Source organism: Nomascus leucogenys, chromosome 18 (assembly GCF_006542625.1).
Source record: "Nomascus leucogenys isolate Asia chromosome 18, Asia_NLE_v1, whole genome shotgun sequence".
Classification (NCBI taxonomy): Eukaryota; Metazoa; Chordata; class Mammalia; order Primates; family Hylobatidae; genus Nomascus; species Nomascus leucogenys.
In genome coordinates this window covers 57060342-57086850 of record NC_044398.1, presented here as the reverse complement: position 1 = coordinate 57086850, position 26509 = coordinate 57060342, and the positions used below count along the sequence as shown (strand labels likewise).

General features: G+C 41.4%; 1 protein-coding gene across 3 annotated transcripts in view; it reads right to left on the bottom strand.

The window, feature by feature from the left end:
- Window positions 1-767: 767 nt before the first annotated feature.
- Window positions 768-26509, bottom strand: part of PRTFDC1 (phosphoribosyl transferase domain containing 1) — a 104313-nt gene continuing 78571 nt past the window's right edge. For 2 of the 3 annotated variants that reach the window (XM_030798451.1, XM_030798452.1), the window contains 6 exons: window positions 24496-24561; window positions 10442-10459; window positions 8964-9046; window positions 7420-7466; window positions 3537-3613; window positions 1751-2041 (listed from right to left, as the gene is read on the bottom strand). In XM_030798451.1, coding sequence (XP_030654311.1) covers window positions 1994-2041; window positions 3537-3613; window positions 7420-7466; window positions 8964-9046; window positions 10442-10459; window positions 24496-24561 — 339 coding nt within the window. In that variant the 3' untranslated portion in view covers window positions 1751-1993. Of the gene's footprint in view, window positions 2042-3536; window positions 3614-7419; window positions 7467-8963; window positions 9047-10441; window positions 10460-24495; window positions 24562-26509 lie in introns of all 3 variants that reach the window. The other variant, XM_030798450.1, reaches the window with a different exon arrangement.

The window sequence follows — 26509 nt, the reverse complement described above, 5'->3', positions numbered from 1 at the left end:
GCTATTTTTCCCAAGATGACTTTCTTGGATATCACTGTCAAAATATTGTCTGGTAGGAAAAAATTGCAAGCATGATTAAACTTCTTGTATATTTAGTGAATTTTCAGCATTAACTATACAAGTCCTCACAATCTTGCAAGATAGATCAAATTTCCTTTCTAATTTGAATAAACAGACTGTCCTCAGAAAGGATACTGATGCTTACTAAAATTCAACATTTTTAAGAAAACATTTTCATATTGTATACTTATGGATAATTTTACACTTAAAACCAAATGTGTGCCTGGACTTTTCTAGGTCTTCTGACATAAATATGGCATTGTGAAAAAAAAACTATGCTCAGAGTGTTAATTTTGATATTTCAAGAAATTTGTCAGTCAGACGCAATTATAAATCTAAGCTTGGGTACCAATGCTTCTGTGAAACAAAGCTAGAAGAGATTCCTTTTGCTGACTTATCCCTTGGGATATTTGGGTGTGGCTTGTTTTCTTCTCTGACTGAAACAAAGATATGCAGAAAAATCTTCTTTTACAACTAAAATTCTTTGTTCTTACAAATGGGCTTGAGGAAAAAAAAAAGCAGCAGATCTAGCCCAGCTTAATCATTTGCTTATACTAGTGCATATATTGGATTTAGTCCAAGTTAACAAAAATAAAGCCACAGGATAGGTACATGCAGTCGTATATTTAAGCTACTGACTCACATACATGTTAATGTCTGAAAGTATTTAAAAAATATGAAGGCGGAAGAAAAACAGTAAGCAGTGATAAAACATAACAAGTTTTCTTATTCTTTATTAGTTTAAAGGAAGCTAGAACCTAATAACAATATGCCACATACGGCTCAGAACCAAACAAAAGCTGCTTAGTTATTTATTTTGCATTTGCATTTTGTAGGAAGTGAGGAAAAAACAGCTCTATTGGGACTCAAGTTTATTTTCAATTAAAATCCCCATAAATTAGGAAATGGCTCATAAAACGGAGAAATTGGAAAAAAACGTTATTCAGAAAAAAACTTTAAGTGTGCTTGTTTCCTGTAGCACCTTGGATTTTGTGATCAGTCTTTTAAAGATATTTAAAAAAAAATTCAACCTCTGTCTTCACGTTTAGGACAGGGCATAACGGTGTCTTGTCCTTTCATGCAAATAAGAGGAAAAATTTATACTTGCTTAGTTTCGAGCACTGAAAGCACTCGCCCCTAATTCTGCCATTTGCTCATGTCCCACATGAATAAAAGGATACAGCTTAGAAACCAGGGCCTTGCTGCTATTGTATTTTTTTCTAATTAAAATTCAGAGTATTAAACACAGTTGAGTACATCCATGCATACATGACATACCGTCATCACATACCGGAAGCTCCCATCAAGAGCCCCGAGCAAAGCTCGTTTCATAACATCATTAAGATTCATTGTACACTGCGTTTCAGAAAGGCTTTGTGAAAGCAGATAATAATGGCCTGTCAGAAATGCACAAACAGAAATTGATATTAAATTGTCCTTTCCCTCCTTTTAAAATATGGGAATCTATTAATAGCTGCATTCCCGGTATAGGGGACTCAAGGCTTCAGTTAAAAAAAAGTCCCCAGCTTCTTAATATTGTAAGCTTATTACCAAAATAAGAGTATAAAAAGTTAAGTGAAAAATATTTGAGTAACTAGGTGGGGGTATTGCTGGGAATGCTAATCAAATATAATGACTATCAAAAACAAAGGCAGGCGGAGCTGAGGAGTGTGAAGGTAGATAGCATTGCTGAGTCACAAGGCGGAGTGTTTAATTTGGAACAAGTCAACTAAAAGCACTGCTTTCCTTTCCTTAAGAACCTTTGATACTCTTTATATTAACCTCAGAAAAGAAAGCTCTCTCATTTGAACATTTTTTTCTTTTATATCCTGCTGAGTGAAGATGCCTGGGGGGACAAACTTGACAGCTGGCTTCCCGAGTACAGGCGTAAGTATGATGTTATCTGGGACTTTAGTGGTGAGAATTCATGTCTTTAGATTCGATATTTTTCTTTACCGTGCTCATTGATGACGCATATGTGCTGAAACAATAAAGGATTTAAATGCATCAGTTTCTTAACAAAATATGAGACACAGAAAAGGTGATGCAGTAATAACTGAATGCCATCCTGTAATTGGCTATTGATCATTTAAATAGAAATGTGTGTATTTATATGTGTGGGTAAAATCTAAAGAGACCCATTCAAATGCTTGACAAAAGGTCCTTTGTGGTTTTAGTTTGGAGCCCTATTCTGAATCTGGCTCCCCAGGTCCCTAAAACCCAGAAATGCTGAGGGAGCAGTATGTTTAGCCCTGCTAGAAACAGAAGTCTCCTACTGGTAAGATGACAACTGCTTGGGTGAATGGAGAAATAACAGTGGCAAGCACAACATGGGCTCTTATTCAACCCTTTTTGGGCAACAAGCAAAGGGTTAGGAATATTTTGATTGAAAGCAACAGAAATGGCACCAGGCTAATGTAAGCAAAAAAGGAGGATTTGGATGGGCTCAGTGGCCCCTGTCTGTAATCCCAGTACTTTGGGAGGCTGAGGTGGGAGCATGATTTGAAGCCAGGAGTTCAAGACCAGCCTGGACAGCCTAGCAAGATCCCATCTCTACAAAAAGTAAAAATATTAGCCAGGCATAGTGGCGTGTGCCTGTAGTCCCAGCTACTCAGGAGGCTGAGGCGGGAGGATTGCTTGAGCCTGGGAGTTCAAGGCTGCAGTGAGCTATGATTGCGTCACTGCCCTCTAGCCTAGGTGAGACCCTGGAGTGAGACCCTGTGTCTTTAAAAAGTGGGGAGGGGGAATTTATTGGTGGAATACTGGGGTAGCTCTCAGAATCCAAGGACGAGCTGGGCAATTAAGCAACTAGAAGGCAGGAACAAGGGCAGCTCCAGAGACTTTCACCCATGGTGCTATGGATACTCTCTGGGGGCACTGCTATCCTAGTGGTTGAAGTCTGAACACACTCAGTCTCTGTGACTTTTGGTTTCAGTTTCTAATTCCCAGGAGAGAGAGACTGATTGGTCCACTTTGGGTAAGTTGTCTACCTCTAGATCATGCAGTGTTGGTCAGGGTCACACAGCTGGGGTCCACACTAGGGGTCCACGTCTGTGTGGTGAGATCATTTCCCCCAAAGAGGGAAGAGTTATGAGCTGCATGCCACTGTAATTGAAACCTGCTAGAGTTCAAGCACTGACACAAACCAGTGTATAGAATATTGGCTATTGTTATGGCTGGTTGGGCACAGTCAATGACTATTGAGAAGAATCAGTGTCAAACCATAGTTCTGCTTTTAGCTTCCTATTTCTTTAGTACAAAATAGAGATAATCATAATTTGCCTCCATCATCCTGATACCTACCCTGCAGAATAGTAGTGGGACTTAATTGGGAGTATGGATGCAATGTGCTCACCATACTCCTGACATAGAAGATACTCAGTCAATAGCAGACATCACTAACACACATTCAATACTTTTTTAAATTGTTAAGTTCTTATAAAAAGGGGGGTTAGAGATTTGCATGCAAGACTTACATTCAGATCTCTGAAGTATTCATTGTAATCTAAGGCATATCCCACCACAAATAAGTTTGGAATCTCAAATCCAGCATCTTAGCAGAGAGAGAAAGAGAAAAAAAAAAGGAACAAAATTTAGATTATATAAATGCAAGTCACCATATGCTGCTGTCGGCACTCAAACTTGAGGACCTTCCATTGAGGCAGGAGGGAGTGAGAAATGGTGAGCAATGCACAGGATGAGCCCAAGAAGGACCTGGACCAGAGGACTACTTGGGAGGAAGGAGGCAAGGCAAACAAGCCAACCTACAATGAAGAATGACTGATATAGCATACAGAGCTTAGAAAGGGCTCAGGAAGCCTGGTGCATAACAAGAAATATGCATAATTGAGTCACGTGGCCCTGGTGTTCTAAAGCAAGCTGTAGGCAGTGATACGATGCCAAAGGAAACACTCTCAACAACACAAAGGAAAGTTCAAGCGGAAGACGTTACGATGCTGCATTATGTGAACAGGTGCGCGGGCCACAGCAACTAGAAAGCAATTCTCCCACTGTACTCAGTGTCTCGGCTGTTTAAAGGGCTGGAAAGCAAAAGCCAGGACACAAATGAAAGGCAACGGGATTGTTCAACTTGAGGAAGAGAATGTGGAGGTTGCATTAATGCTGGTCTTTGGGTTCATGATGCAGAGGATATTAATGAGCTCTCTACTGAGGGCAGAATGAGAGGGAATGGATTAAGCACAGTGCAAGATACTTATGATAAGCAAAAGAAGAATTCATTGAAAAGATGATGATTTTTTGTCAGAAAGGATTCCTTTTTTTTTTTTTTCTGAGACCGAGTCTCGTGATCTTGGCTTACTGCAACCTCCATCTCCAGGGTTCAAGTGATTCTCCTGCCTCAGTTTCCTGAGTAGCTGGGAAGACAGATGTGTGCCACCATGCTGGGCTAATTTTTGTAGTTTTAGTAGAGATGGGGTTTCACCATGTTGGCCAGGCCAGTCTCGAACTTTTGACCTCAAGTGATGCATCCGCCTCAGTCTCCCAAAGTGCTGGGATTACAGGCATGGGCCACTGAACCTGGCTATTTTTTGAGAAAGGGTCCCAAAAAGGGTCCAGGCAGAGGTGCAGTGGTGTGATCATGGCTCACTGCAGCCTCTACCTCCACAGGCTCAGGAGATCCTCTCACCTCTGCCTCCCAAGTAGCTGGGACTACAGGCATGCACAACTATTCCTGGCTAATATTTATTGGAGAGAATTCTTAAGGAACAGAAAATAGCTCTCCTTCTTCAGAGGTCTTGAAACAGAATAAAGGCGCACTGGTCCAATGATTTTCAAACTTGTTTAGTGTTTTGGAATCTTACCAGTTTGGTTATTACAGTATTATAGGTGAGAGATTTATTGCTTACTTTTAATGGAACTGTACTTGGGTACAGCCAGGGCTTATAGCCTGGGCAAAGTCATCTCCACAGTGACTATGACCAATGATGCTTTCACAAGAAGAAAACAGCTGGTTCATGCTCATAGAAAGTACTGGAGGTACTTATTTTCTAGGGGGTTGCATTATGGAGTCCCTTGCTAGGAAGCCTGCTTGATTCCTCCAAACTGCAGAGTTTCTTGAAAAAAAGAATCAGAGAGGAGAAGCAAGAGCAGGAGAGGTCAGAAGTTACATTGAGCATAAAAGAAAGAATCAATAGGAGAAAGGAATGCAAAGTACAAAGCCTCATAAATCCAGAGAGAAAGGAGGAACAGAGATTCTGAGCTAGCTAAAAGAATATGAAGCCGGGTGTGCACCTGCAGTCCTAGCTATTCAAGAGGCTGAGGCAGGAAGATCACTTGAGGCCAGGAGTTCGAGACCAGCTTAGGCAACAAAGTGAGATCCCATCTCAAAAAGAAAAAAAAAGGTAGGGTGCAGTGGCTCACACCTGTAATCCCAGCACGTTGAGAGGCTTAGGTTGGTGGATCACCTGAGGTCAGGAGTCCAAGACCGGCCTGGCCAACATGGTGAAACCCCATCCCTACTAAAAATACAAAAATTAGCCAGGTGTGGTGGCACCTGTAGTTCCAGCTACTTGGGAGGCTGAGGCAGGACAATCACTTGAACCTGGGAGGCAGAGGTTGCAGTGAGCCAAGATCGCGCCACTGCACTGGGTGACAGAGTCAGATTCTGTGTCTAATAATAATAATAATATGAGCAAATCCCAAGAAACCCTGTTTGTAACCAGGGTTGTAATAATGACTTGACAGGAGCAATGCAATCCTTCCATTAGGCAGGGCAACTCACACTGGGAAAATGAGAGCCCAAAGCCTATTTGAAGGCCAAACCTTGAGTTGTCATAGAATAAAAGAAGGACGATGGATCAGTAGGACAATCATGAATCAGAGTGACCTATCCTTAGCTGGTAAATGCGGGCAGCTCCTACACTTACATTTGCAACAGCAGATGTTACTTGCAGATGTAGTGGAAGAGTCAGGGCAGTGACCGAAATCAGATTGCCTGGGCTTAATATTGGCCTGACACTCAAGGCTACATGACTTTGGCAAGCTATTTAAGCTTGCTGTGCTCAATTTCCTCATCTGTAAAGTAGGTACAACAACAGCTCCTACTTTAGAGAGCTATTGTGTGGATGAAATGAGCTCATCTCTGTATAGCTCTTAGAATAGTGCATGGCACATCACGACCTCTTCCTGGTGTTAGCTGCTATTATTTTATTGCTGTTATTATAAGAGATATAAGAAATTTGTCATTAATTGGATATGTTTGAAGTGAATGTTTTTCAACTTCAGTTAAAATCTTATCTATACACTGAGTATCCTGTACTATTTCCTTAGACAATTTCTGCTTAGTAACCACATGCAACCTTGACTACATCCAGATTATACCTTTGATAATAGTAATAGATGGGAACATGCGATTGGGTCTCTCTGCCCAGAACTGACATGGTCCAGAGTTAACACATCCAGCACAGGCATGAAACTTGTTTTTAGAATGTAGAGTCACTGGCTAAATGTCGCTGGTGTGTCACCCATCCATACTGCACTTCTCTTTCGCTAATGTTTGTTCAGCTTGCTGAAGAGAACTGTAGCCAAATTATCCCAGGAGCTTTGGAGCAAATGTAAGTTATAAAAATCAAGCTGAAGTCTGCCTATGCAAGTGAAAAAAAATCGCCTCTAGTGTTAGAATAATAAATAATCAGGCTGCGTGTTTATCCTTCCTGGTGTTAGAACTAGGCTTATTATGGGGAGAAGAGAGGAGAGTGTCCTAGATGAGGAAGCCCTACAGAACACATATCTGAAGTCAAGTGTGAAGATGATATCTAGAGATACCTGCTCTGCTAATTCTCTATGTTATGGACCTTTGGTTTGGAGGTGAAGGGGAGCTGTCTTAGATTTCCCCTTCTGTGCGTTACAATTCAGTCTTGCTAAAGGTCACCATTATGCATTGTCTGGTAATAGTTCCAGATGATGGCATAAGAATCCCTCTAAACCTCCATAGCACCTCTCCTTGTCTGACTGGTGAGAACAGAGGCCAAGGCGGGGATCCTATGTGTCTGAGTCAGTCCAGCGGGATCAGGTCTTCCTCTACTCCCTGAAACTTTTCAGCTGACTTCTTTGTAGTTAAGCTGCTGTGTGAAATATACAAATAAAAATACCCAATGCACGGAACAGAGTTCCTGTGAAAGATGCAAATGAGAACATTGAAGACCCTCATTTTAAAGGGTTCTGTTTTCCCTATCAAGGTGGGGGAGATCATGAGGAATCTGTGGGACTATCAGCCCTACACAGTTTCAAATCCACATGCAATGCTGTCAAATAGGAAACCAAAGATTCTTAAACATAAAATGAAACACCACAAGCACAAAACAAACAAACAAACAAACAAAAAAACTAAAAAACACTTACAGTCAGGTCTAAAGCCGTCACTTCTGGGTGTTCTCTTCACCAACAAACTACCATTAAAAAAGACATGCTTTAGTGAACCCAATCAAATCTCTATGAATTGTAAATAGAATCAAGCATCATTAAAAGATGTACTTGAAATACATATTTTGCTACTGTGGCACTATATAGATGGTTCTGGATACAAAGAAGAGAGCAGGTCAGGCAAAATGCCTACATCTGGAATCCCACTGCTTTGGGAGGACAATGTGGGAGGATCACTTGAGCCCAGAGGTTCAAGACCAGTCTGGGCAACATAGCGAGCTGGGTGTGGTGGCACCTGCCTGTAGTCCTGGCTACTTGGGAGGCTGAGGTGGGAGGATCGTTTTAGCCCAGGAGTTGAAGGCTGCAGTGAGCCATGATTGCGCTATTGCACTCCGGCCTAGGTGACAGAGTGAGACCCTGTCTCAAAAAGTAGATAAAATATAAAAAAAACTTTTTAAAAAGGTAGCTGTCAGCCAGGCACGGTAGCTCATGCTTGTAATTCCAGTACTTTGGGAGGCCAAATCACTTGAGCCCATAAGTTTGAGATCAGCCTGGCCAACATGGTGAAAACCCATCTTTACTAAAAATACAAAAATTGGCTGGGCATGGTGGTACTCGTCTGTAGTCTCAGCTACATGGGAGTCTGAGGCAAGAGAATCGCTCGAACCCGGGAGGCTGAAGTTGCAGTGAGCTGAGATTGTACCACTGCACTCCAGCCTGGGTGACAGAGCAAGACTCCATCTCAAAAAAAAAAAGTAGCTGTCCTAGCTACTCAGGAGGCTGAGCTGGGAGGATCACTTGAGCCCAGAAGTTTGAGGCTACAGTGAGTTATGATCACACTACTGCCCTCCAGCTTGGCCTGGGTGACAGAGCAAGACCCTGTCTCTTATTAAAGAAAAAAAAAGGGCCGGGTGCAGTGGCTCATGCCTGTAATCCTAGCACTTTGGGAGGCTGAGGCAGGCAGATCACTTGAGGTCAGGAGTTCCAGACCAGCCTGGCCAACATGGTGAAACTCCATCTCTGCTAAAAATACAAAAGATTAGCTGGGTGCGGTGGCAGGCGCCTGTAGTCCCAGCTACTCGGGAAGCTGAGGCATCAGAATTGTTTGAACCCAGGGGCTGGAGGTTGCAGTGAGCCGAGATTGTGCTACTGCACTCCAGCCCAGCCAGCTCAGCCTGGGTGACAGAGCAAGACTCTGTCTCAAAACAAACAAACAAACAACAAAAAAAATGAAGCGGAGCGGAGCAATTGCACGGGGGCTCATCCAGCTGCTCCTGGAAACAGCTAATGGAGGCACAGTAAAGAGGAACTCAGAAACACGGCAAAGCACGTCTTCTTCCCTTTCTTCTCTCAGGCTAGCAGTCAAGGGCTGTTTTTCAGTGTGGTAAAACTGTAATACCCCAGGGGAAAAGGTCACTAGTTTGGAATATATTACACTCTTTGGAAAGAGCATCCTGTGTTAGCATCCCTTTTGGGCTTGCTTGGAAAACTAGAAATTACCATGCTATGAATGTCCAACTCACCTGGCTACCTTAATCATGTTGGGCTTGTATTTCTCTATATTGCTGAGTAGTGCTTTCATGGTCCTCCCAGTTCCGACGACATCCTTTGCAAAAAGGACAGATAAATTCAACAAAATGCATTTGAGCAGCACTATAGACTTTTCACCCAGGGAGATACTCCTAATTAATAATGCATCGTAATTAAAAATGCCATCCAATTTGGAGCCACAGTAGGAGGAAGAGTTGGTTATGTTTTATTTAGACAGGCACTTCTTTCTGGAAGCTGAGTTTTGGGGAATCTACTGGAGACTCTTTCCTCCTTGAATCCTTTAGCTGTGTTGAAGGGCCAAATTTAGTCTTTGGACAGCATGTGGGACTCCTCGTTGAGTACACTTGGACTCGTGTATGCACATTCAAGGACTAAATTTGGCCCAGAGGTTATGTAACACAATACAAGGCACATGAATTTTCATGGATATGTACATCTGAATACACTGAATGGATAAATGCCTCCCCCTTGTTCTCCCCCACTCAATGGGGGATTCTATGGCTGGGAAGTGAGAGGTGTCTGGACAGCAGCTGGTGACAGCCTGTGAATTCTGAGGGTCCACGGCTGCAGTGAGCTCGGGCTCATCTCTGCTGATGAGCTGCTGCACAATTAGAGGAGAATGGGCAGCGGCGATTTATTGTCCTAAGAACAGGAATCAGCTGTCATGAGCTGATTATCAAAACAACAGGTCTGAATGTAGCCAGGGTTGGGCAATTCATTTGGTTAGAGGGTCTACTCCATGGGTTATACTGAGCAAGAACTCCAGATACACATGGCGCACGCAGGCAATTGTGTAACAAAAGGTTGAAAACAGCTCCCCTGAATTTTTTGCTGTTTGATGAGACAAGCGTGCTCCTGAAGGAAACGTGGCCATTTGCTGTATTAGTCCACTACTGCCATAGGGATCCCACGTTCTCTTTTCTCTCTTTTTTAACAGAAAAACAAAAGTTAAAAAAAAACGAAAAACAAAAAACGAAAAAACATAGCTTTCCCCATAGCTCGCCATTTTTAATTGATTGTGTTTAGGATTTTGATGCTGAAAGTATTTGAGAATTCTCGAAATCATCAGAGGTCCTTAGCAAAGACACTGAATTCAGGGTAAACAGAGTTCTAACCTTGGTTTTACTGTGAAATGAATTTGGTTCGGTGAGCTAGTTTCCTCTTCTTTAAAGTTGTCTGATTCACAAAGAAGTATAAGAATCAACACAGAGATATGTGGAACTGGATACACAAAAAGGATAAAGTCGTCCACAAATATTGTTGCAAAGCTTTTATTCTACATTATTTGAAATCAGGGATGCTATCTGGCCCCTATTCATTAAATTTGGAGAGTATGCACCCAGTGGGAGCTCAAGAAATCCTTGGTCAATTTGATAACAAGGTTTACAGTTTAAAACTCACCGTTAGATTCTTTCAACCTCCAAGTATGGAAAAGGAAATGCCAGCTTACCTCAACAATGAGAACATTCTGAAATAAACAAAACCCATATTTTAGAATGTGATGCCAATCTGACTCAGAGGATACATACACATTTTTTTGCTTATAGTTAGAATTTCACAATTTGCTTAGACTGTCCTTCCCCATCCATCTAATTCAAAGGACTAGAGGTGATCTAGGTTTTCCAGATTCTTTTTAACAGGTCCTCTGGAATTAGTTGGTGGTGCAATATTAGTATCTATATTTAGGTTAGAAGCAAGCTTATCTTAGACCTGTCTGACGAACTCTCCATAAAGTCATCCCATTTTAGTAATTCTGCCAAGGGCCTCCCACCCCCAGCATTCCCTTGGGAGGCAAAGCCTGTTGAGAGTTTACCAGGAAAACAATGCAACATGAACTGCATCGCTAATGGAGACCGTGCTCGGTAAATGCATCATGGGTTCAGCTGTGACAGCCTTACTCTTGCACAGCCACCAAAATCCCTGGGGACTCAGGATTTCCTCTTGGATTGTCAACCTAGATGAAGAGGGTAGGCTAGAGAAAGGGCTGGGAGGTGCCTGGTCTGTATTTTTAGTGAGCTGGTTAGATTCTTTGCAACAAACTCTCAAGGCATTCCTCTACCTCTCCCCTAAGAACACTGTGATATGGTTTGGATCTGTGTCCCTGCCCAAATCTCATGTTGAAATGTAATCCTCAGTGCTAAAGGCAGGGCCTGGTGGGAGGTGACTGGATCATGGGGGTGGGTCTCATGAATGGTTTAGCATCATCATGCCCCTTGGTGGTGTTGTCCTGATAGTGAGTTGCCCTGAAATCTGGTTGTTTAAAGATGTATGACACCTCCCCCTCTTTCTCTTGCTCCATATCTGTCTCCAGACATGTGAAGTGCTGCTCTCCCTTTGCCTCTGCCATAATTTTTTTTTTTTTGAAACAGGGTCCCACTCTGTCACCCAGGCCGGAGTGCAGTAGTGCGATCTCCATTCACTGTAACCTCCGCTTCCCGGGTTCAAGCCATTCTCCCACCTCACCTTCCCATGTGGCTGGGATTATAGGTATGCACCACCATGCCTGGCTAATTTTTGTATTTTTAGTAGAAATGGAGTTTTACCATGTTGGCCAGGCTGGTCTCAAACTTCTGAGCTCAAGTGATCTGCCCTCCTTGGCCTCCCAAAGTGCTGGAATTACAGGCACGAGCCGCCACACCCAGCCACCTTCTGCCACAGTTTTAAGTTTCCTGAAGCCTCCCCGGAAGCAGAACAGATGCCAGCATCATGCTTCCTATACAGCCTGCGGAACTGTGAGCCAATTACGCCTTTTCTCTTTATAAATTACCCAGTCTCAGGTATTTCTTTATGTCAGTGTGAGGAAGGACTAATACATGATGATTGTACTGCATTTTAATTTCTTGTTTGATATCTGTCTTCCCCACTATATTCTAATCTCCATGACGTGGGGATCATGTTTGTCTTGATTCCTACCGCATTGCCAGAAACTAGCATAATGCCTGCATATAAATGCTCAATAATTATTTGTTGAATAAAGCAATAATAACTGATTAAACTTATTACTGAGTTAAAACTGACCGATTAATTGGATTAGCAGTGACATGTTTGTTAATGCTGCCCCACCAAATTAAAATATGACTGTTAATATACCATCCCAGTTTACTAAATGGTGAGATTATTCTTTCAATGTAATGGTGTTTTTCTTTCTTTAGCTGACCTTTCATTTATCTCTATGATTTATACAGTACTTCAAGAATCATGGCCCGGCACAGTGGCTCTCGTCTGTAATCCCAGCACTTTAGGAGGCCGAGGTGGGTGGATCACCTGAGGTCAGGAGTTCGAGACCAGCCTGGCCAACTTGGTGAAACCCCGTCTCTACTAAAATATACAAAAATTAGCTGGGCATGGTGGTAGGTGACTGTAATTCCAGCTACTCAGGAGGCTGAGTCGGGAGAATCACTTGAGCCCAGGAGGCAGAGGTTGCAGTGAACCAAGATTGCACCACTGCACTCCAGCCTGGGTGACAGGGTGAGACTCCATCTCAAAAGAAAACAAAAATCAGATAAAATACTACACATTCGATAACTTACTTATGTTTAATGCAAGATTTAATTAATAAAGATGTTAACCACCCAACCACCAAACCAGCCAACCAACAACTCTTGTTAACTTTGCACCGTATGTCAAATGCATTCTTATGTGAAAATAACTTCTTGGAAGTGTTTTTCTGTCAGTTATGACATTTTTATTCATTAAATCCATTGAAAATCTTAATTTTATCATGGAAATGTATAAGATTATTTTGTCCATTTTTGAAGCAGGGCATGCCATGGTACCCTCCACTCTTTCAGTGTATTTCAGTATATTGAAACCCCTTCTGTGACAAAAAATACAAGAGTCATGCTGCCAGGGGAGTCCTCTTGGTATTTTCAACACGAATTTCTATGATCTTAACGACCAATTTGCAGTAGTTACTTGATATGTGCATTTTTAGTTTGATTGATGCTTACCAATCAGACCTATAAACCAACCAGAATACTTGGAGAATGTTGTGGTTAATTTAATTTTCTGGCTCACAATCTCTTTTTGTTTCAACTTTAAAAAGAAAAACCTTTCCAGAATGTGTTAGTCTGCATTCCTGCCTAATTGAGTGTATGTATTGAATGTAATTAAATATTTTTTGACAGTACAGAACCTTGCAAAACAATAGAGTCATCTTTGAAAAGATTAGCTTCAATTCTAAGATATAGTGGTAAGTGGGAGGTAAGATTTGGATGTATACTGATATTGAAAGATATTGAAAGACACTGTCAAAATTATTCAAATACATTTTCGAATCAAGGTAATGCATACACATGTTTAAAATAGATTGAGGCCAGGCGCCGTGGCTCACGCCTGTAATCCCAGCACTCTGGGAGGCCGAGGCGGGCAAATCACCTGAGGTCAGGAGTTCAAGATCAGCCTGGCCAGTGTATTGAAACCCCTTCTGTACCAAAAAAATATAAAAAATAGCTAGACTTGGTGACCAGCTTGTAGTCCTAGCTGCTTGGGAGGCTGAGGCAGGAGAAGTGCCTGAACCTGGGAGGTGGAGGTTGCAGTGAGCTGAGATGGTGCCACTGCACTCCAGCCTGGGCAACAGAGTAAGACTCCATCTCAAAAACAAAAAACAAAAAACAAAAAGCAAATCAAATAGATTGAAAGGTTTTTAAAAGAAAAACACCCCTCCATCACTTCACCTCTGTTCGCTCCCAATTTTGTTTCCCAGAGACAGTCACTTTTAACTCTTTTAGCTGTTTTTCTGCTTGTTATCTTTTCATTTCTAAAAAATAGACTTAGTCGTGTTTCACATAGTTATTTCTGTACTTAAAAACACATTTAAATCATTTATTGACTTTTAGTTTGCTTGTTTTTTAAAAAGGGTTTAAGTATAAATGCATATTTTTAAATTTTATTTTTATTTTTTAGAGACAGGATCTCGATCATAGCTCCCTGTAACCTCGAACTCCCGGCCTCAAGTGATCCTCCCTCCTCAGCCTCCCAGAGTGCTAGGATTACAGGCGTGAGCCACTGTGCCAGCCGTGTATTCATTCTTATTATAGAAAGTGCATATATTTCCTTATATATAAATATATATCTGTCAAAGAAAGTTTGTACTTTCTATAATATATAAATATAAAACATTACAGAATGCTTGAAAACCAGAAAAGTCTAAAGACTTTCTAAATTTTTGATACATGCTTAACTGTTTATATAAAATTTTTATGTGCTTTAAAATAGATTAAAGGTATCATGACATTCTTTATTATGTATAGCCAAACTATTATACATCCAACAAAAATGATGATAATTTCTTAACATCATATAAAGCCTACTATATATTCAAATTTCCCCAGTTGTCCTTAAAATGGCCTTTGTAGCTGCTTTATCCAACCTATACCATGGATTGGATCTTCCCTTCTCTTTTAATTTAGAACAGTCTCTTTTGCTATATAGGCATACCTTGTTTTTTACATTTCTCTTTTTTTCGTGATGAAGTCTCACTCTATTGCCCAGGCTGGAGTGCAATGGCACGATCTCGGCTCACTGCAAACTCTGCCTCCTGGGTTCAAGTGATTCTACTGCCTCAGCCTCCCAAGTAGCTGGGATTACAAGTGTGCACCACCATGCATGGATAATTTTTGTATTTTTAGTAGAGATGGGGTTTCACCATGTTGGCCAGGCTGGTCTTGAATTTCTGACCTCAGGTGATCTGCCCCTCTTGGCCTCCTAAATTTCTCTTTATTGCACCTTGCAGAGACCGTGTTTTTTTTTTTTGTTTGGTTTTTGTTTTACATATTGAAGGTTTATGGCAACCCTGTGTTGAGCACATGTATTGGTGTCATTTTTCTGACAGCGTATACTCACTTTGTGTCTCTGTGTCATATTCTGGAAATTCTTGCAATATTTCAAACACTTTCATTGTCATTGTGGTTATGGTGATCTGGGATCAGCCATCTTTAATGTACTATTTGTTTTTATTTTATTTCTTTTGAGACAGAGTCTTGCTTTGTTGCCCAGGCTGGAGTGCAGTGGCACAATCTCGGCTCACGGCAACCTCTGCCTCCTGGGTTCAAGCGATTCTCCTGCCTCAGCCTCCCAAGTAGCTGGGATTATAGGTGCACGCCACCATGCCCAGCTAATTTTTTTGTATTTTTAGTAGAGAAGGGGTTTCACCCTGTTGGCCAGGCTGGTCTCCAACTCCTAACCTCAGATGATCCACCCACTCGGCCTCCCAAAGTGCTGGGATTACAGGCATGAGTCACTGTGCCCCACCTAGACTGACTCTTTTTAGGGACTAATGCACTTGGTGACTTTAAGTTGAAGCCAATGCTCACTTACCATTCCAAAAATGCTAGGATGCTTAAGAATGATGCTAAATCGACTTTACCTGTGTTCTATAAATGGAGCAACAAAGCCTGTTTATACAGGCACATCTGCTTACAGCATGGTTTATTGAAACGAATATTTTATGGCCACTCTTGAGACCTACTATGCAGAAAACAAGATTCCTTTCAAAATATTATGCTCATTAACAATCTACTTGGTCACTTAAGAGCTCTGATGGAGATGTTTACAAGGAGATTATTTTCATGCCTGCTAGCACAATATCCATTTTGCAGCCCATAGAGTCATTTAAACTTTCAAGTCTTATTATTTAAGAAATAGATTTTGTAAGGTGATAGCTGCCCATAGATAGTGATTCCTCTGATGGATCTGCGTAAAGTAAATTGAAAACCTGAAGATCCACCATTCTAGATGCCATTCAGAGCATTCGTCATCCATGAGTGGAGATCAAAATATCAACATGAATAGGAGTTTGGAAGAAGTTGATTCCAACCCTCATGCATGACTTTGAGGAGCTCAAGGTTTCAGTGGAGAGGCCGAGGGCGGTGGCTGCTGCAGGTAATCCTAGCACTTTGGGAGGCCGAAGTGGGCAGATTGCTTGAGCCCAGTGGTTTGAGACCAGCCTGGGCAACATAGGAAAACCCTGTCTCTACAAAAAATGAGGTGGGAGGATCACCTGAGCCTGGGGAGGTCGAGGCTGCAGTGAGCCATGGCTATGCCACTGCACACCAGCCTGAGCGACAGAGCGACAACTTGTCTCAAAAAAAAAAAAAAAAAAAGACTTTAGTGGAGGAAGTACCTGCAGATGTGGTGGCAATAGCAAGAGAACCTGAATTAGAAGTGGAGCCTGAAGATGTGACTGAATTGCTGTAATCTGATGATCAAACTTGAACAGATAAGGAGTTGCTTTTTATAGATGAGCAAAGAAAGTGGTTTCTTGAGGTGGAATTTACTCCTGGTGAAGATGCTGTGAACATTGTTGAAATGACAACAAAGGGTTTAAAATATTATATATACTTAGTTGATACAGCAGTAGCACGGCTGGAGAGGATTAACTTCAATTTTGAAAGAAGTTCTATGTGGGTAAAATGCTATCAAACAGCATCACAATCTACAGAGAAATCTTTCATGAAAGGAAGAGTCAATTTAAGCAGTGAACTTCACTGTTGTCTTGTTTTAAGAAATTGCTACAGCCACCCCAACCTTCTGAAGCACCCACCAGCCTGATCAGTCAGCAGCCATCAATATCATTGCAAGACCCTCCACCAGCAAAAAGATGATGACTCACTGAAGGCTCAGATGATCATTAGCATTTTTTTTTAGCAATGAAGTAGTTTTTCATTAAGTTATGTGCCTTATTTTTTAGACATAATGTTATTGCACACTTAGTAGACTACCATACTGTATAAACATAAGTTTTATATGTACTGAAAAATCAAAAAATTTGTGTGGCTCTCTTTATTGTGGTGGTCTGAAACCAAATCCACAATAACTCTGAGATATGGCTGTGCCTAAGATTAGCTTAAAGAGCTAAAGAGCCAAAACTATTTATCTTTATATAATCAATATATAACATGGAGGCTGGGTGTGATGGCTCATACCTGTAATCCCAGCACTTTGGGAAGCCAAGGCAGGCAGATTGCTTGAGGCCAGGAGTTCGAGAACATCCTAGCCAACATGGTGAAACTCAGTCTCTACTAAAAATATAAAAATTAGCCAGGCATGGTGGCGCACACCTGTAGTCCCAGCTACTTGAGAGGCTGAGGCACATGAATTGCTTGAACCAGGGAGGCAGAGGTTGCAGTGAGCTGAGATCGTGCCACTGCACTCCAGCCTGGATGACAGAGTGAGACTCTGTCTCAACAAAACAAAACAAAAGAAATGAACAAAAATACGTAACATGGAGACTGGCATCTAGTAGGTGATCGAGAAATACCTGTGTAGTGAATCAACAATTTTGACCTCATTTCTTTCACTTTCTCTAGTTCATTGTATTTCTGATTCATCCCCTCCATTTTTCCTTAACAATCTGCAATTCCTCCTTAACGAAGCTATCATCAATGTCTGTTGCTTTTAATTTTGCACTAAGCAATTTCCTAAAATTCGCGTTTTTTGAGTGGGCAACTTCTCTTTTCAGTACACACTGTGCCTCCTAAACACTTCCGATCTGATAACTCCGATCACTGCATCTGAGATGTTTGCCAGTTACTGTCTTAGTCATCTCATCACACCTAGCTCATTTCCTCCCAGAAAGCCAGTAAAATCTGCAGCCTAGGAGCTGCAGGCAAAAACTCTATGAGGAATCTCTGGCTAATCACAAGGGGTTTCCTAACAAAAAAGAAAAAGAAAGGAAGAAAGAAGAAAAGAAGGGAGGAAAGAATTGCACAAATCTACATGATACTCTTAAACAGGTTATTCCTACTTCTAGTATTTTAGAGCACACAGTGATTTGCACACCACACTGTCTCATCTGCAGCAGTGTAGTTTGGTGGCCGTGGTCACACTAATCAAGAGCAATGGCAGCAGTGACAATGGGCTGTATTGGGGATGTGGAGAATGAGTAGGAATGTGAATATAAACCCCATGGAAAAGGGAATGTAGTTTAGCATTTCGTTTTATGTGATAATTCACAAAATTTCCAGAATCATCAGTCAGTGGGTCTTTCCATTATTGTTCTCAGCTTAGTGAGATGCAATAAAAAAAGAATGATTTAAACAGTTAAGGCAGCCAAGGGGGAACTTTTGGCAGGTTCCGATGCTTCATTCTGGCATTTAATTAGAATCTTAGGCTGGGCACAGTGGTTCATTCCTGTAATCTCAGCACTTTGGGAGGCTGAGGAGGGTGGATCACGTGAGGTCAGGAGTTCGAGACCAGCATGACCAACTTGGTGAAACCCCATGTCTTCTAAAACTACAAAAATTAGCTGTGTGTGGTGGTGTGTTCCTGTAATCCCAGCCACTCAGGAGGCTGAGGCAGGAGAATCGCTTGAACCTGGGAGGTGCAGGTTGCAGTGAGCAGAGATCGTACCACTGCACTCCAGCCCGGGCGACAGAGCGAGATTCTGCCTCAAAAAGAAAAAGAAAAAAAAAAAAAAAACACCTATTTGAGGGCAGGTTTGGGGGGCATGTCTCCCAAAATTTTGGGCTTAACCTGCACATATGTGTTTTCATGTTGCCAGATTTGAGCCTGTTTCCATGCATTTTGTTTTATTCCACCCTTTCAGAGGTTCCTCATGAATATGAATAAAATCTTGCTTTAATAGATACACACATTTTACGAAGTGCCAATATTAAATCAACTTTGGAAAAAAAAAATCAGCCAGAGAGTACATTGTGTAGACAGCTTAAACACACCAAATAAAATGCTTTTAACATCATGAACTGAAGAGGCCATTTAACTTAATCATTGAGGGCTCACTTTTTTCAATAGCAATGACCTATTTAGAACCATGACTCAGACAGCTTCCCTTGTGAGCTTCCTTTCCTTGGAAGAAAAGAAAGAGAGAGAGAGAGAAAAGAAGAGAGAGAAAGGAAGAGAAAGAAAGGAATTTTAAAAAAGCAAAACAAAAAAAAGAAAGAAAGAAAAAGAAAGGAAGAGAGAAAAAGAGAACAAAAAAAGAAAGGAAGAGATGAGAAAGAAAGGTAGTTTCTCGGGGTTCAAAGTAAAAAATGTTTTATTTAAAAAAAGAAAGGGAGAAAGAAATGGAAGAAAGAAAGAAAAAGACAGAGAGGGAGAGAGTGAGAGAGAGGTGGCTATGTAGAGTCTCCTTTTTTTCTAAATATTTTAATCCCATGTCTTCAATATACACCCTTCAGTATAATACACCCATACCTGACACCGGATGGGTGCTTGGGAACAGTTTGAGCCTTATAGATCATTTACATTCAATTTTTTTTAACTCGGCAAGTGAGAACTTACAAGAAGGTTTTTTTTTTTTTTTTTTTTTTGTCCTAATGAACACATTTTCTAAATGAATTTTTTTTGTAGTTACTGTATATGTACCAAGAAAGATATAACATTAGGGTTTGGTTGTTTTTGTTTTTGTATTTTTTTTTTTTGAAAGGGTTTGTTAATTTTTCTAATTTTACCAAAGTTTGCAGCCTGTACCTCAATAAAACAGGGATATTTTAAATCACATACCTGCAGACAAACTGGAGCAATGTTATTTTTGAAGGGATTTTTTTTTTCACCTCCTTATTCTTAGATTATTAATGTATTAGGGAAGAACGAGGCAATTTTGTGTAGGCTTTTTCTAAAGTCCAGTACTCTTTGTCCAGATTTTAGATTCTCAGAATAAATGTTTTTCACAGATAGAAAAAAAAAAAAAAAAAGAAGTATTATACAGTTATGGGTTCATAATGGCCTCTAACTCACAGCTTGACAAGATTATGTAGGTGAGCTATTTCGCCATGTTTTATAGAGTTCTTTCACACACAAATTTAATTTTAAAAAATCCTTTCTAGCCCTCCCTCCTTCATTTAACTCTGTCACGGCTCCTTTTGATGCCACGATTCCTTCTCTTCCACCGTAACTTGGCTCCTGTAGTTCAAGTGCTCCTGCAGGCTCCGCCAACCCCACCTCCAAACTGCTCTCTCCCCTCTTTCAGCCATTCTTCCCTCTTGTCAGTTTCATTTTCCTAAAACACAGCTCCATGATGTCATCTCTGCTCAAATACTTTTGTGCCTCTTGTTTGCTTTGCTGAGCAAGTTCAACTCTTCATTGCGACTTTCAGTGTATTCTACACACCAAACCCCGTGTTTTCAGTTTTTTTTTCCTACTACTTCCCCATTTTTGATTAATTTCCTTCAGTCATGCTGGTCCACTTATGTCCAGTGATCCTACTCTTTTCTCGATTACCCCATTCCATATTTTAATTTTTATTATTATTCTTGTAGGCTTTGTGGAATTTTCTTTGAAGCCGTCACCTATTTATGGAGGATTAGGGCTAATTACTAGTGGGGGATAGGTTGTGGTATTGTATTAAATTTTGGTGGGGTTTTTGTAGGTTTAATTTTTTTTTTGTTTTGAGACAGGGTCTTGCTCTGTCACCCAGGCTAGAGTGCAGTGGCATGATCTTGGCTCACTGCAACTTCTGCCTCCAGGGTTCAAGCAATTCTCCTGCCTCAGCTGGGATTAGAGGTGTGTGCCATCATGTCTGGCTAATTTTGTATTTTTAGTAGAGACCGGGGTCTTGCCATGTTGGCCAGGCTGGTCTCAAACTCCTGACCTCAAGTGATCCACTCGCCTCAGTCTCCCAAAGTGCTGGGATTACAGGCATGAGCTACTGTGCCTGGCTGGCTTAATGGTTTTTTAAATTTATTTGGAGGGAAGGATCGTTGGTTTTGGGTACATGACAGTGATAGCTATGGAGGAGTACCTTGAGGCTTGGGGGTCAAATGTTGCCATTGGGGGACCCTTCCTCTCTCTTCTGTGTTAGTCACAAACACTTCTATTCCAGGCAAAAGCTTACCCTCCCCTCTCTAAGACTATCTGAATCCTAAGGAATCCTTCATTCTTTGGATTTCTTTAAATCCAAGGAGAGTCTTGTGTGGAAAGACCTATGGGACTCTTCTTAGAGTGTCAAGCATGAAATAAGATAAGGTATGTTCTTGGGAACAAATTCCTGGCAGAGTAATAACACAATGATAAATGTAGTTTAAATGTAAGTTTACTGAATGACTGACAAATTGTATTATGACTACAGGAGATAGGAGAAGTCACTGCAGCCTCAACCTCCTGAGCCCAGGTGATCACCCACCTCAGCCTCCTGAGTAGCTGAGACTACGGGCGTGCGCCACCATGCCTGGCTAAATTTTAAATTTCTTTTGTAGAGACACAGTCTCACTATGTTGCTCAGGCTAGTCTCAAACTCCTGGCCTCAACAATCCTTTCATCCACTGCAGATATTTATTGCGGTTTCAGACTTTCTTCTACACCCATTAAAACAAGTATCCACTAACTGTTGGGTGCCTTTTCCTTTTACATTTTTTTTTCCAGCCAGTGTATATTCTGCATGATGGAAGGATTTTGGAGAGCCTCTAAAATTATTTCTAAAATCTTGCCAATCCTTATTTTTTAAATTTTATTTTTTCATTGATACACAATGTTTTATGTATCTATGGAGTACACGAGTGTTTGTTACATGCACAGAATGTGTAATGAGCAGGTCAGGGTATTTGGGGTAGCCACTGCCTTGACTGTCTGTCATTTCTATGTGTTGGGAACATTTCAAGTCTTCTAGCTACTTTGAAATATACAACACATTGCTGTTAACCATAGTCACTCTACATTGCCATTGAATAGTGGGGCTTATTTGTTCTATTTAACTTAATTGATAACCTTTCATGGAGAGGCTGAATGAAGAATGAGTGAACAGAGTGGGTCATATGAAGGCCTTTATCTTTTTTTTTTTTAACGTTACTCATATCTTGTATTTTATTTCTTACGAAAATGGCTACCCAAAGAAGTCATCGTAGCAGCCTACTATTCTAAGGCAGCAACTATAACTTAAATGCTAACAAACTCACTCCATAAGACCAAAAACCCTTCCCCAGGGCTGTAATGGGCATTTAAGTTTCCCAAACCCAGTGACAACTAATGATTTTTATTACCTATCGAATGGAAACAAATGGATTTTAATAGTTGCCCTACAGCGGAAAAACTCCACAAGCAATACATTGCATCTACCTACATGATCCGTTGACTCATGTCAGAAATAGCTTCTAAAACATTTACAGCTGTGATGTTCAAACTGGGCTCTGGCTACTTCTGGTGGTTATTTGGTGTTATGCCAAGGCATACTGGAAGGCCTTTATCTTTTTTAAGGAAAAGGAAATTTTAAAAGCTAAGTGAAATTTTTTTTCACTGTTCCACCTCAGCTGTGTTGCATTCACTTCCTCAGTCCCCCTTGAATCTCCTGTGAGGAAGCCCTTCTGCCTCAACAAAGAGGGTGCTCCTCCCTCACTCAGCACCTTCCTCTCCACCTCTCAATTAACCAGCTGGTGGGTTTGTCCTTGGGTGTGACCAGGTGGACTTATTTACCATTTCCCTCTGCCCTGTCCTCTCTTCCCCCAAATTAATCGAAGACTTCTAATTTCTATATAAGAGGACCATCCACTTGTTCAGTCACCAAATATTTATTCCAATTTGTTATGGACCAGGTATGGTCTCTGCCCACTTCATGCTTACTTCCTGGTTGGGGAGAGAGGCAAATAAAAAATAAGCCCTAATGTAAACACTGCAACTTGTGGAAAGGGCTCTAGTGGAAACAAGGTATGGATATACAGATTATTATTATTTTTTTAAGGGACAGAGTCTTGTTCTGTCGCCCAGGCTGGAGTGCACTGGTGCCATCATAGCTCACTGCAGCCTTAGCTCTTGAGCTTAAGTGGTCCTCTTCTTCAGCCTCCCAAGTAGCTGGGATTACAGGTGCGCACCACCATGCCTGGCTAATTTTCGTATTTTTAGTAGAGACAGGGTTTTGCTATGTTGGCCTGGCAGGTCTCGAACTTCCGACCTCAAATGATCTGCCTACCTTGGCCTCTGAAAGTGCTGGGATTGCAGGCATGAGCCACCATGCCCAGCCGTCTATGTGCAAATTTCTTCTTGGCATTCATTTGGGAATTTTAGAGTTGTCACTTTGACAGACTCCATAGCAAAAGCACAAGGTAAACTATTTCTTTTGTGTAATAAACCTGTAAGGCAGTGTCCTACAATAAAGTGCTAAAATGACGTATTCGCTAAAGACCACTCCAGGGTCGTTAAAACTTATGAATTTCTGGAAATTACTTTGAGTATTTTAGCTTTCTAGGATGTTGCTTTATGCACCAATGTAACAGTAACATCAAATGGCGGCTTAGTGATGCATTGACAGCAACAAGTTAATTCCGATTTTTATGCAACACAATTTACTGCTAGATAGCCATTTAACACATAGATCTACTATGCTGTAGAGGGAAGTACACTGTTTTGTAGTCAGAGTCCTTGTGGCTCCACTTTGGGCAGCCGAAGCAGGTGGATCACTTGAGGTCAGGAGTTTGAGACCGGCCTGGCCAACATGGTGAAACCCCGTCTCTACTAAAAATACAAAATTTACCCGGGCATGGTGGCAGGTGTCTGTAATCCCAGCTACTTGGGAGGCTGAGGCAGGGGAATCATTTGAAACCAGGAGGTGGAGGAGGTTGCAGTGAGCTGAGATCATGCCACTGCACTGCAACCTGGGGACAGAGCAAGACTCTGTCTAAAAAAAAAAAAAAAAAAAAAAAAAAAAAAGTCCTTGTGGCTCTATAGCCATCCTATGATTATTACACATATTTTTATTAAATGTGGCTGCTATTTTTTTCCCTACCCGGGCATTGCATAACAATAACAACCACAAGTATGAGAGATTAAGCTTGTGTAATAGACTAATCCATTTAACTTAGAAAGCCAAGCTGTTCAGGGATAAGGAATACAAGCTAAGTCAGTACGGCTGAACAAAAACAAATTCCGGATTGCTTTTATTCGCAGCAAATATGCATTTCAAGTAACATTCCAGGAACATCATCTTCGTTAGGAAACAACTCTTCTTTCCAGTTTATGTATTTATGTCAGAATCTAAACAGTCTTTTCACTTAATTATTAAGCACTGGCAAGATTTGGAACTCCAAGTTAAAACTGGAGGTGTTCTTCCTATTATCTAAGAGTTTACATTCTTTTTAACAGAAAAAAAGGCAAAGTGCTGAAAACGCACTCTTAAGAGTTCCTTTTCTCTTCCCTCCCCAGATTTTGTACATGTCAATGAACCTATGTAAATGTCTTACTGACGTGCCTAGGTGCGGAGGATGGATTGAAAAAAAAAAAAAGGCAGACGAATAAATAAAGGGAAAGCTTCCTTTTCAGAAGGTGCCTGGAAAGATGAGTAGAAAAGGATTAGAACAAGGTGGGCAAAGGGGTTTTGCTGTCTGAAATAAGATTGGAAGGAAGCTTGGAGAAGAAAGATTTGGTCTGCATGGTGTCTTGGAAGCATTCTAAAAAGAGTGTTTTAGAAAGGGGAGATCATTAAAAGGATTCACGCAGCCATTTGTATGAATTGGAAAACCTGGGAGCGTGTCTGAAATGTCCTGTGAGTGCTGACCTGAAATGCAGGTCACCGATGCCCCCAGGCATCAATGCGATCTGAGCACAGTTACATGAACAAACCTTTCCAGCCAGCGTTGAAAGATCATCGCCTCCGATTATCTGCATCTCACCCATGGACTGGTCATTCTGCAAAAAAGAAGAAAAAAAAGGGAGACAATTTTACCGCACAAGAAAACCTTTAAAGCACATTTTCCTGTCTACCCAGTTAGTGGCCGGAATGTGCCTTACAAATATAGCACAAATAGCTAATAGGGATTCATGGTTGCCTATGGTTACCAAGAGCCACACTCCTGCTACTGCCCTTGAGACAAAGCTTTCTAATGGCTGGCGGGGAGAGGCTGGGTGTGCAGGGGGAATGGGAGAGAGGAGAGAGGACGGACAAATTTAACATGAAGCAAAACACTCTGGAAGGTATCTGAGCCTATCCTGGAGCAGAGAAAATTGGAGAAGACAGTTACACTTCTGTGCTTTGCCTACCTAGGGGTGGACTGAGTATGTGTCAGCTTTGCCACCAAGCCCTGATTAAAGATCTGCAGTGGAGAACAGTCAGATTCTGGTTCTCTAAGAGACTGGAGGCCTCCTCTTCTCCCCATCGTTGGAGATCCACCCCCTCATCTGACATCCAGGGCAATTCTAACAGGCCATGAATCAAGAAGTATTGTACTTAGACCTTCTGACATGAATGATGAGGCCTCAGCCAATTTCTGCAGTCCTAAGAATATGACACTCAGAACTATATGTGTGTGTGTGTGTATATATATATATACACACAAAATAAATATAATATACAAAATATATATACAAATATATATGCACATATGTGTGTGTATATATATGTGTGTGTGTGTATATATATATATATATTTTTTTTTTTTGAGACAGGGTCTCACTTTTGCCCAGGCTGGAGTGCAGTGGCGTGATCATAGCTCATTGCAGCCTCAATCTCCCAGGCTCAAGCAATCCTCCCGTCTCGGCTTCCCAAGTAGCTGAGACTACAGACAGGCACATACTACAGTGCCTGGCTAATTTTTTTTTCTTAATTTATTTTTATTTTTAGTAGAGAAAAGATCTTGCTATGTTGTCCAGGCTGGTCTTGAACTCCCAAGCCCAAGTGATTCTCCTGTCTTGGCCTCCCAAAGTGCTGGGATTACAGAGAGGTGCCACCATGCCTGGCCTCAGAGCCATATTTAGAAGACTTTTCTTTCAAATCCTGTTAGAGTTTACGATCATTTACTTTCATCATGTTTACGTATGGTACATTATCCTGTCCTAACGAAATCTCACAAAACAAACAAAATGGATTGTTACATAGTGACCATCATAATAGAATGGCACAGAGGCAAAACAAGAAACAGAACCAGCCACTTGTCTCCCAGCCTCATTACAGACCCACATTAAAGGAACCAAAGCCGATATATTCAGGCAGTCTGCTTCATGACCAAGCAAGAATGCCGTGATGTTGCAATCCCTTGATTCTAACAATAACCTTGGGGAGAAAAAGACAATATAGGCACCATATGTGCTACATGCTGAACCAGGAAATGTCTGTAGTTACTGCTGTGGACAGCTGTCACTTTTGCTAGCTCAGCACCTTTCCTCCTAAAGAGGCCCTCCCTCTTCCTGCGGGGAGTCCATTCCGCATGGTTCAGGTAGGGCCAGGCCTTCGCAGTGCAGGCCAACCAGCTGGGCCTGAAGCTATATCCAGTCTCAGACTTCCCAGCTACTCAAGCCAATTCCCTTAGGAATTTTACTGGGCTGGTTTGAATTGGATTCTCTCACTTGTAACTGAGTCTCTATCTAGAAGTACAGTTACTTTGTTATGGAGTTGGCCATCTGGGAAGGGAAAAAACAGCCAAACCACCAGTAGGACAGTTTTGCCAATGAAACACCTTTTGTCTTTTTACCTTGCTGCTCAAACGAAAAAAAAAAGACCTTACAATTTTTTTACTTTTTTTTTTTTTTTTTTTAAGAGACATGGTCTCACTCTCACCTAGGCTGGAGAGCAGTGGTGCAATCATAGTTCACTGCTGCCTCAAACTCCTGGGCTCAAGCGATCCTCCTGCCTCAACCTCTC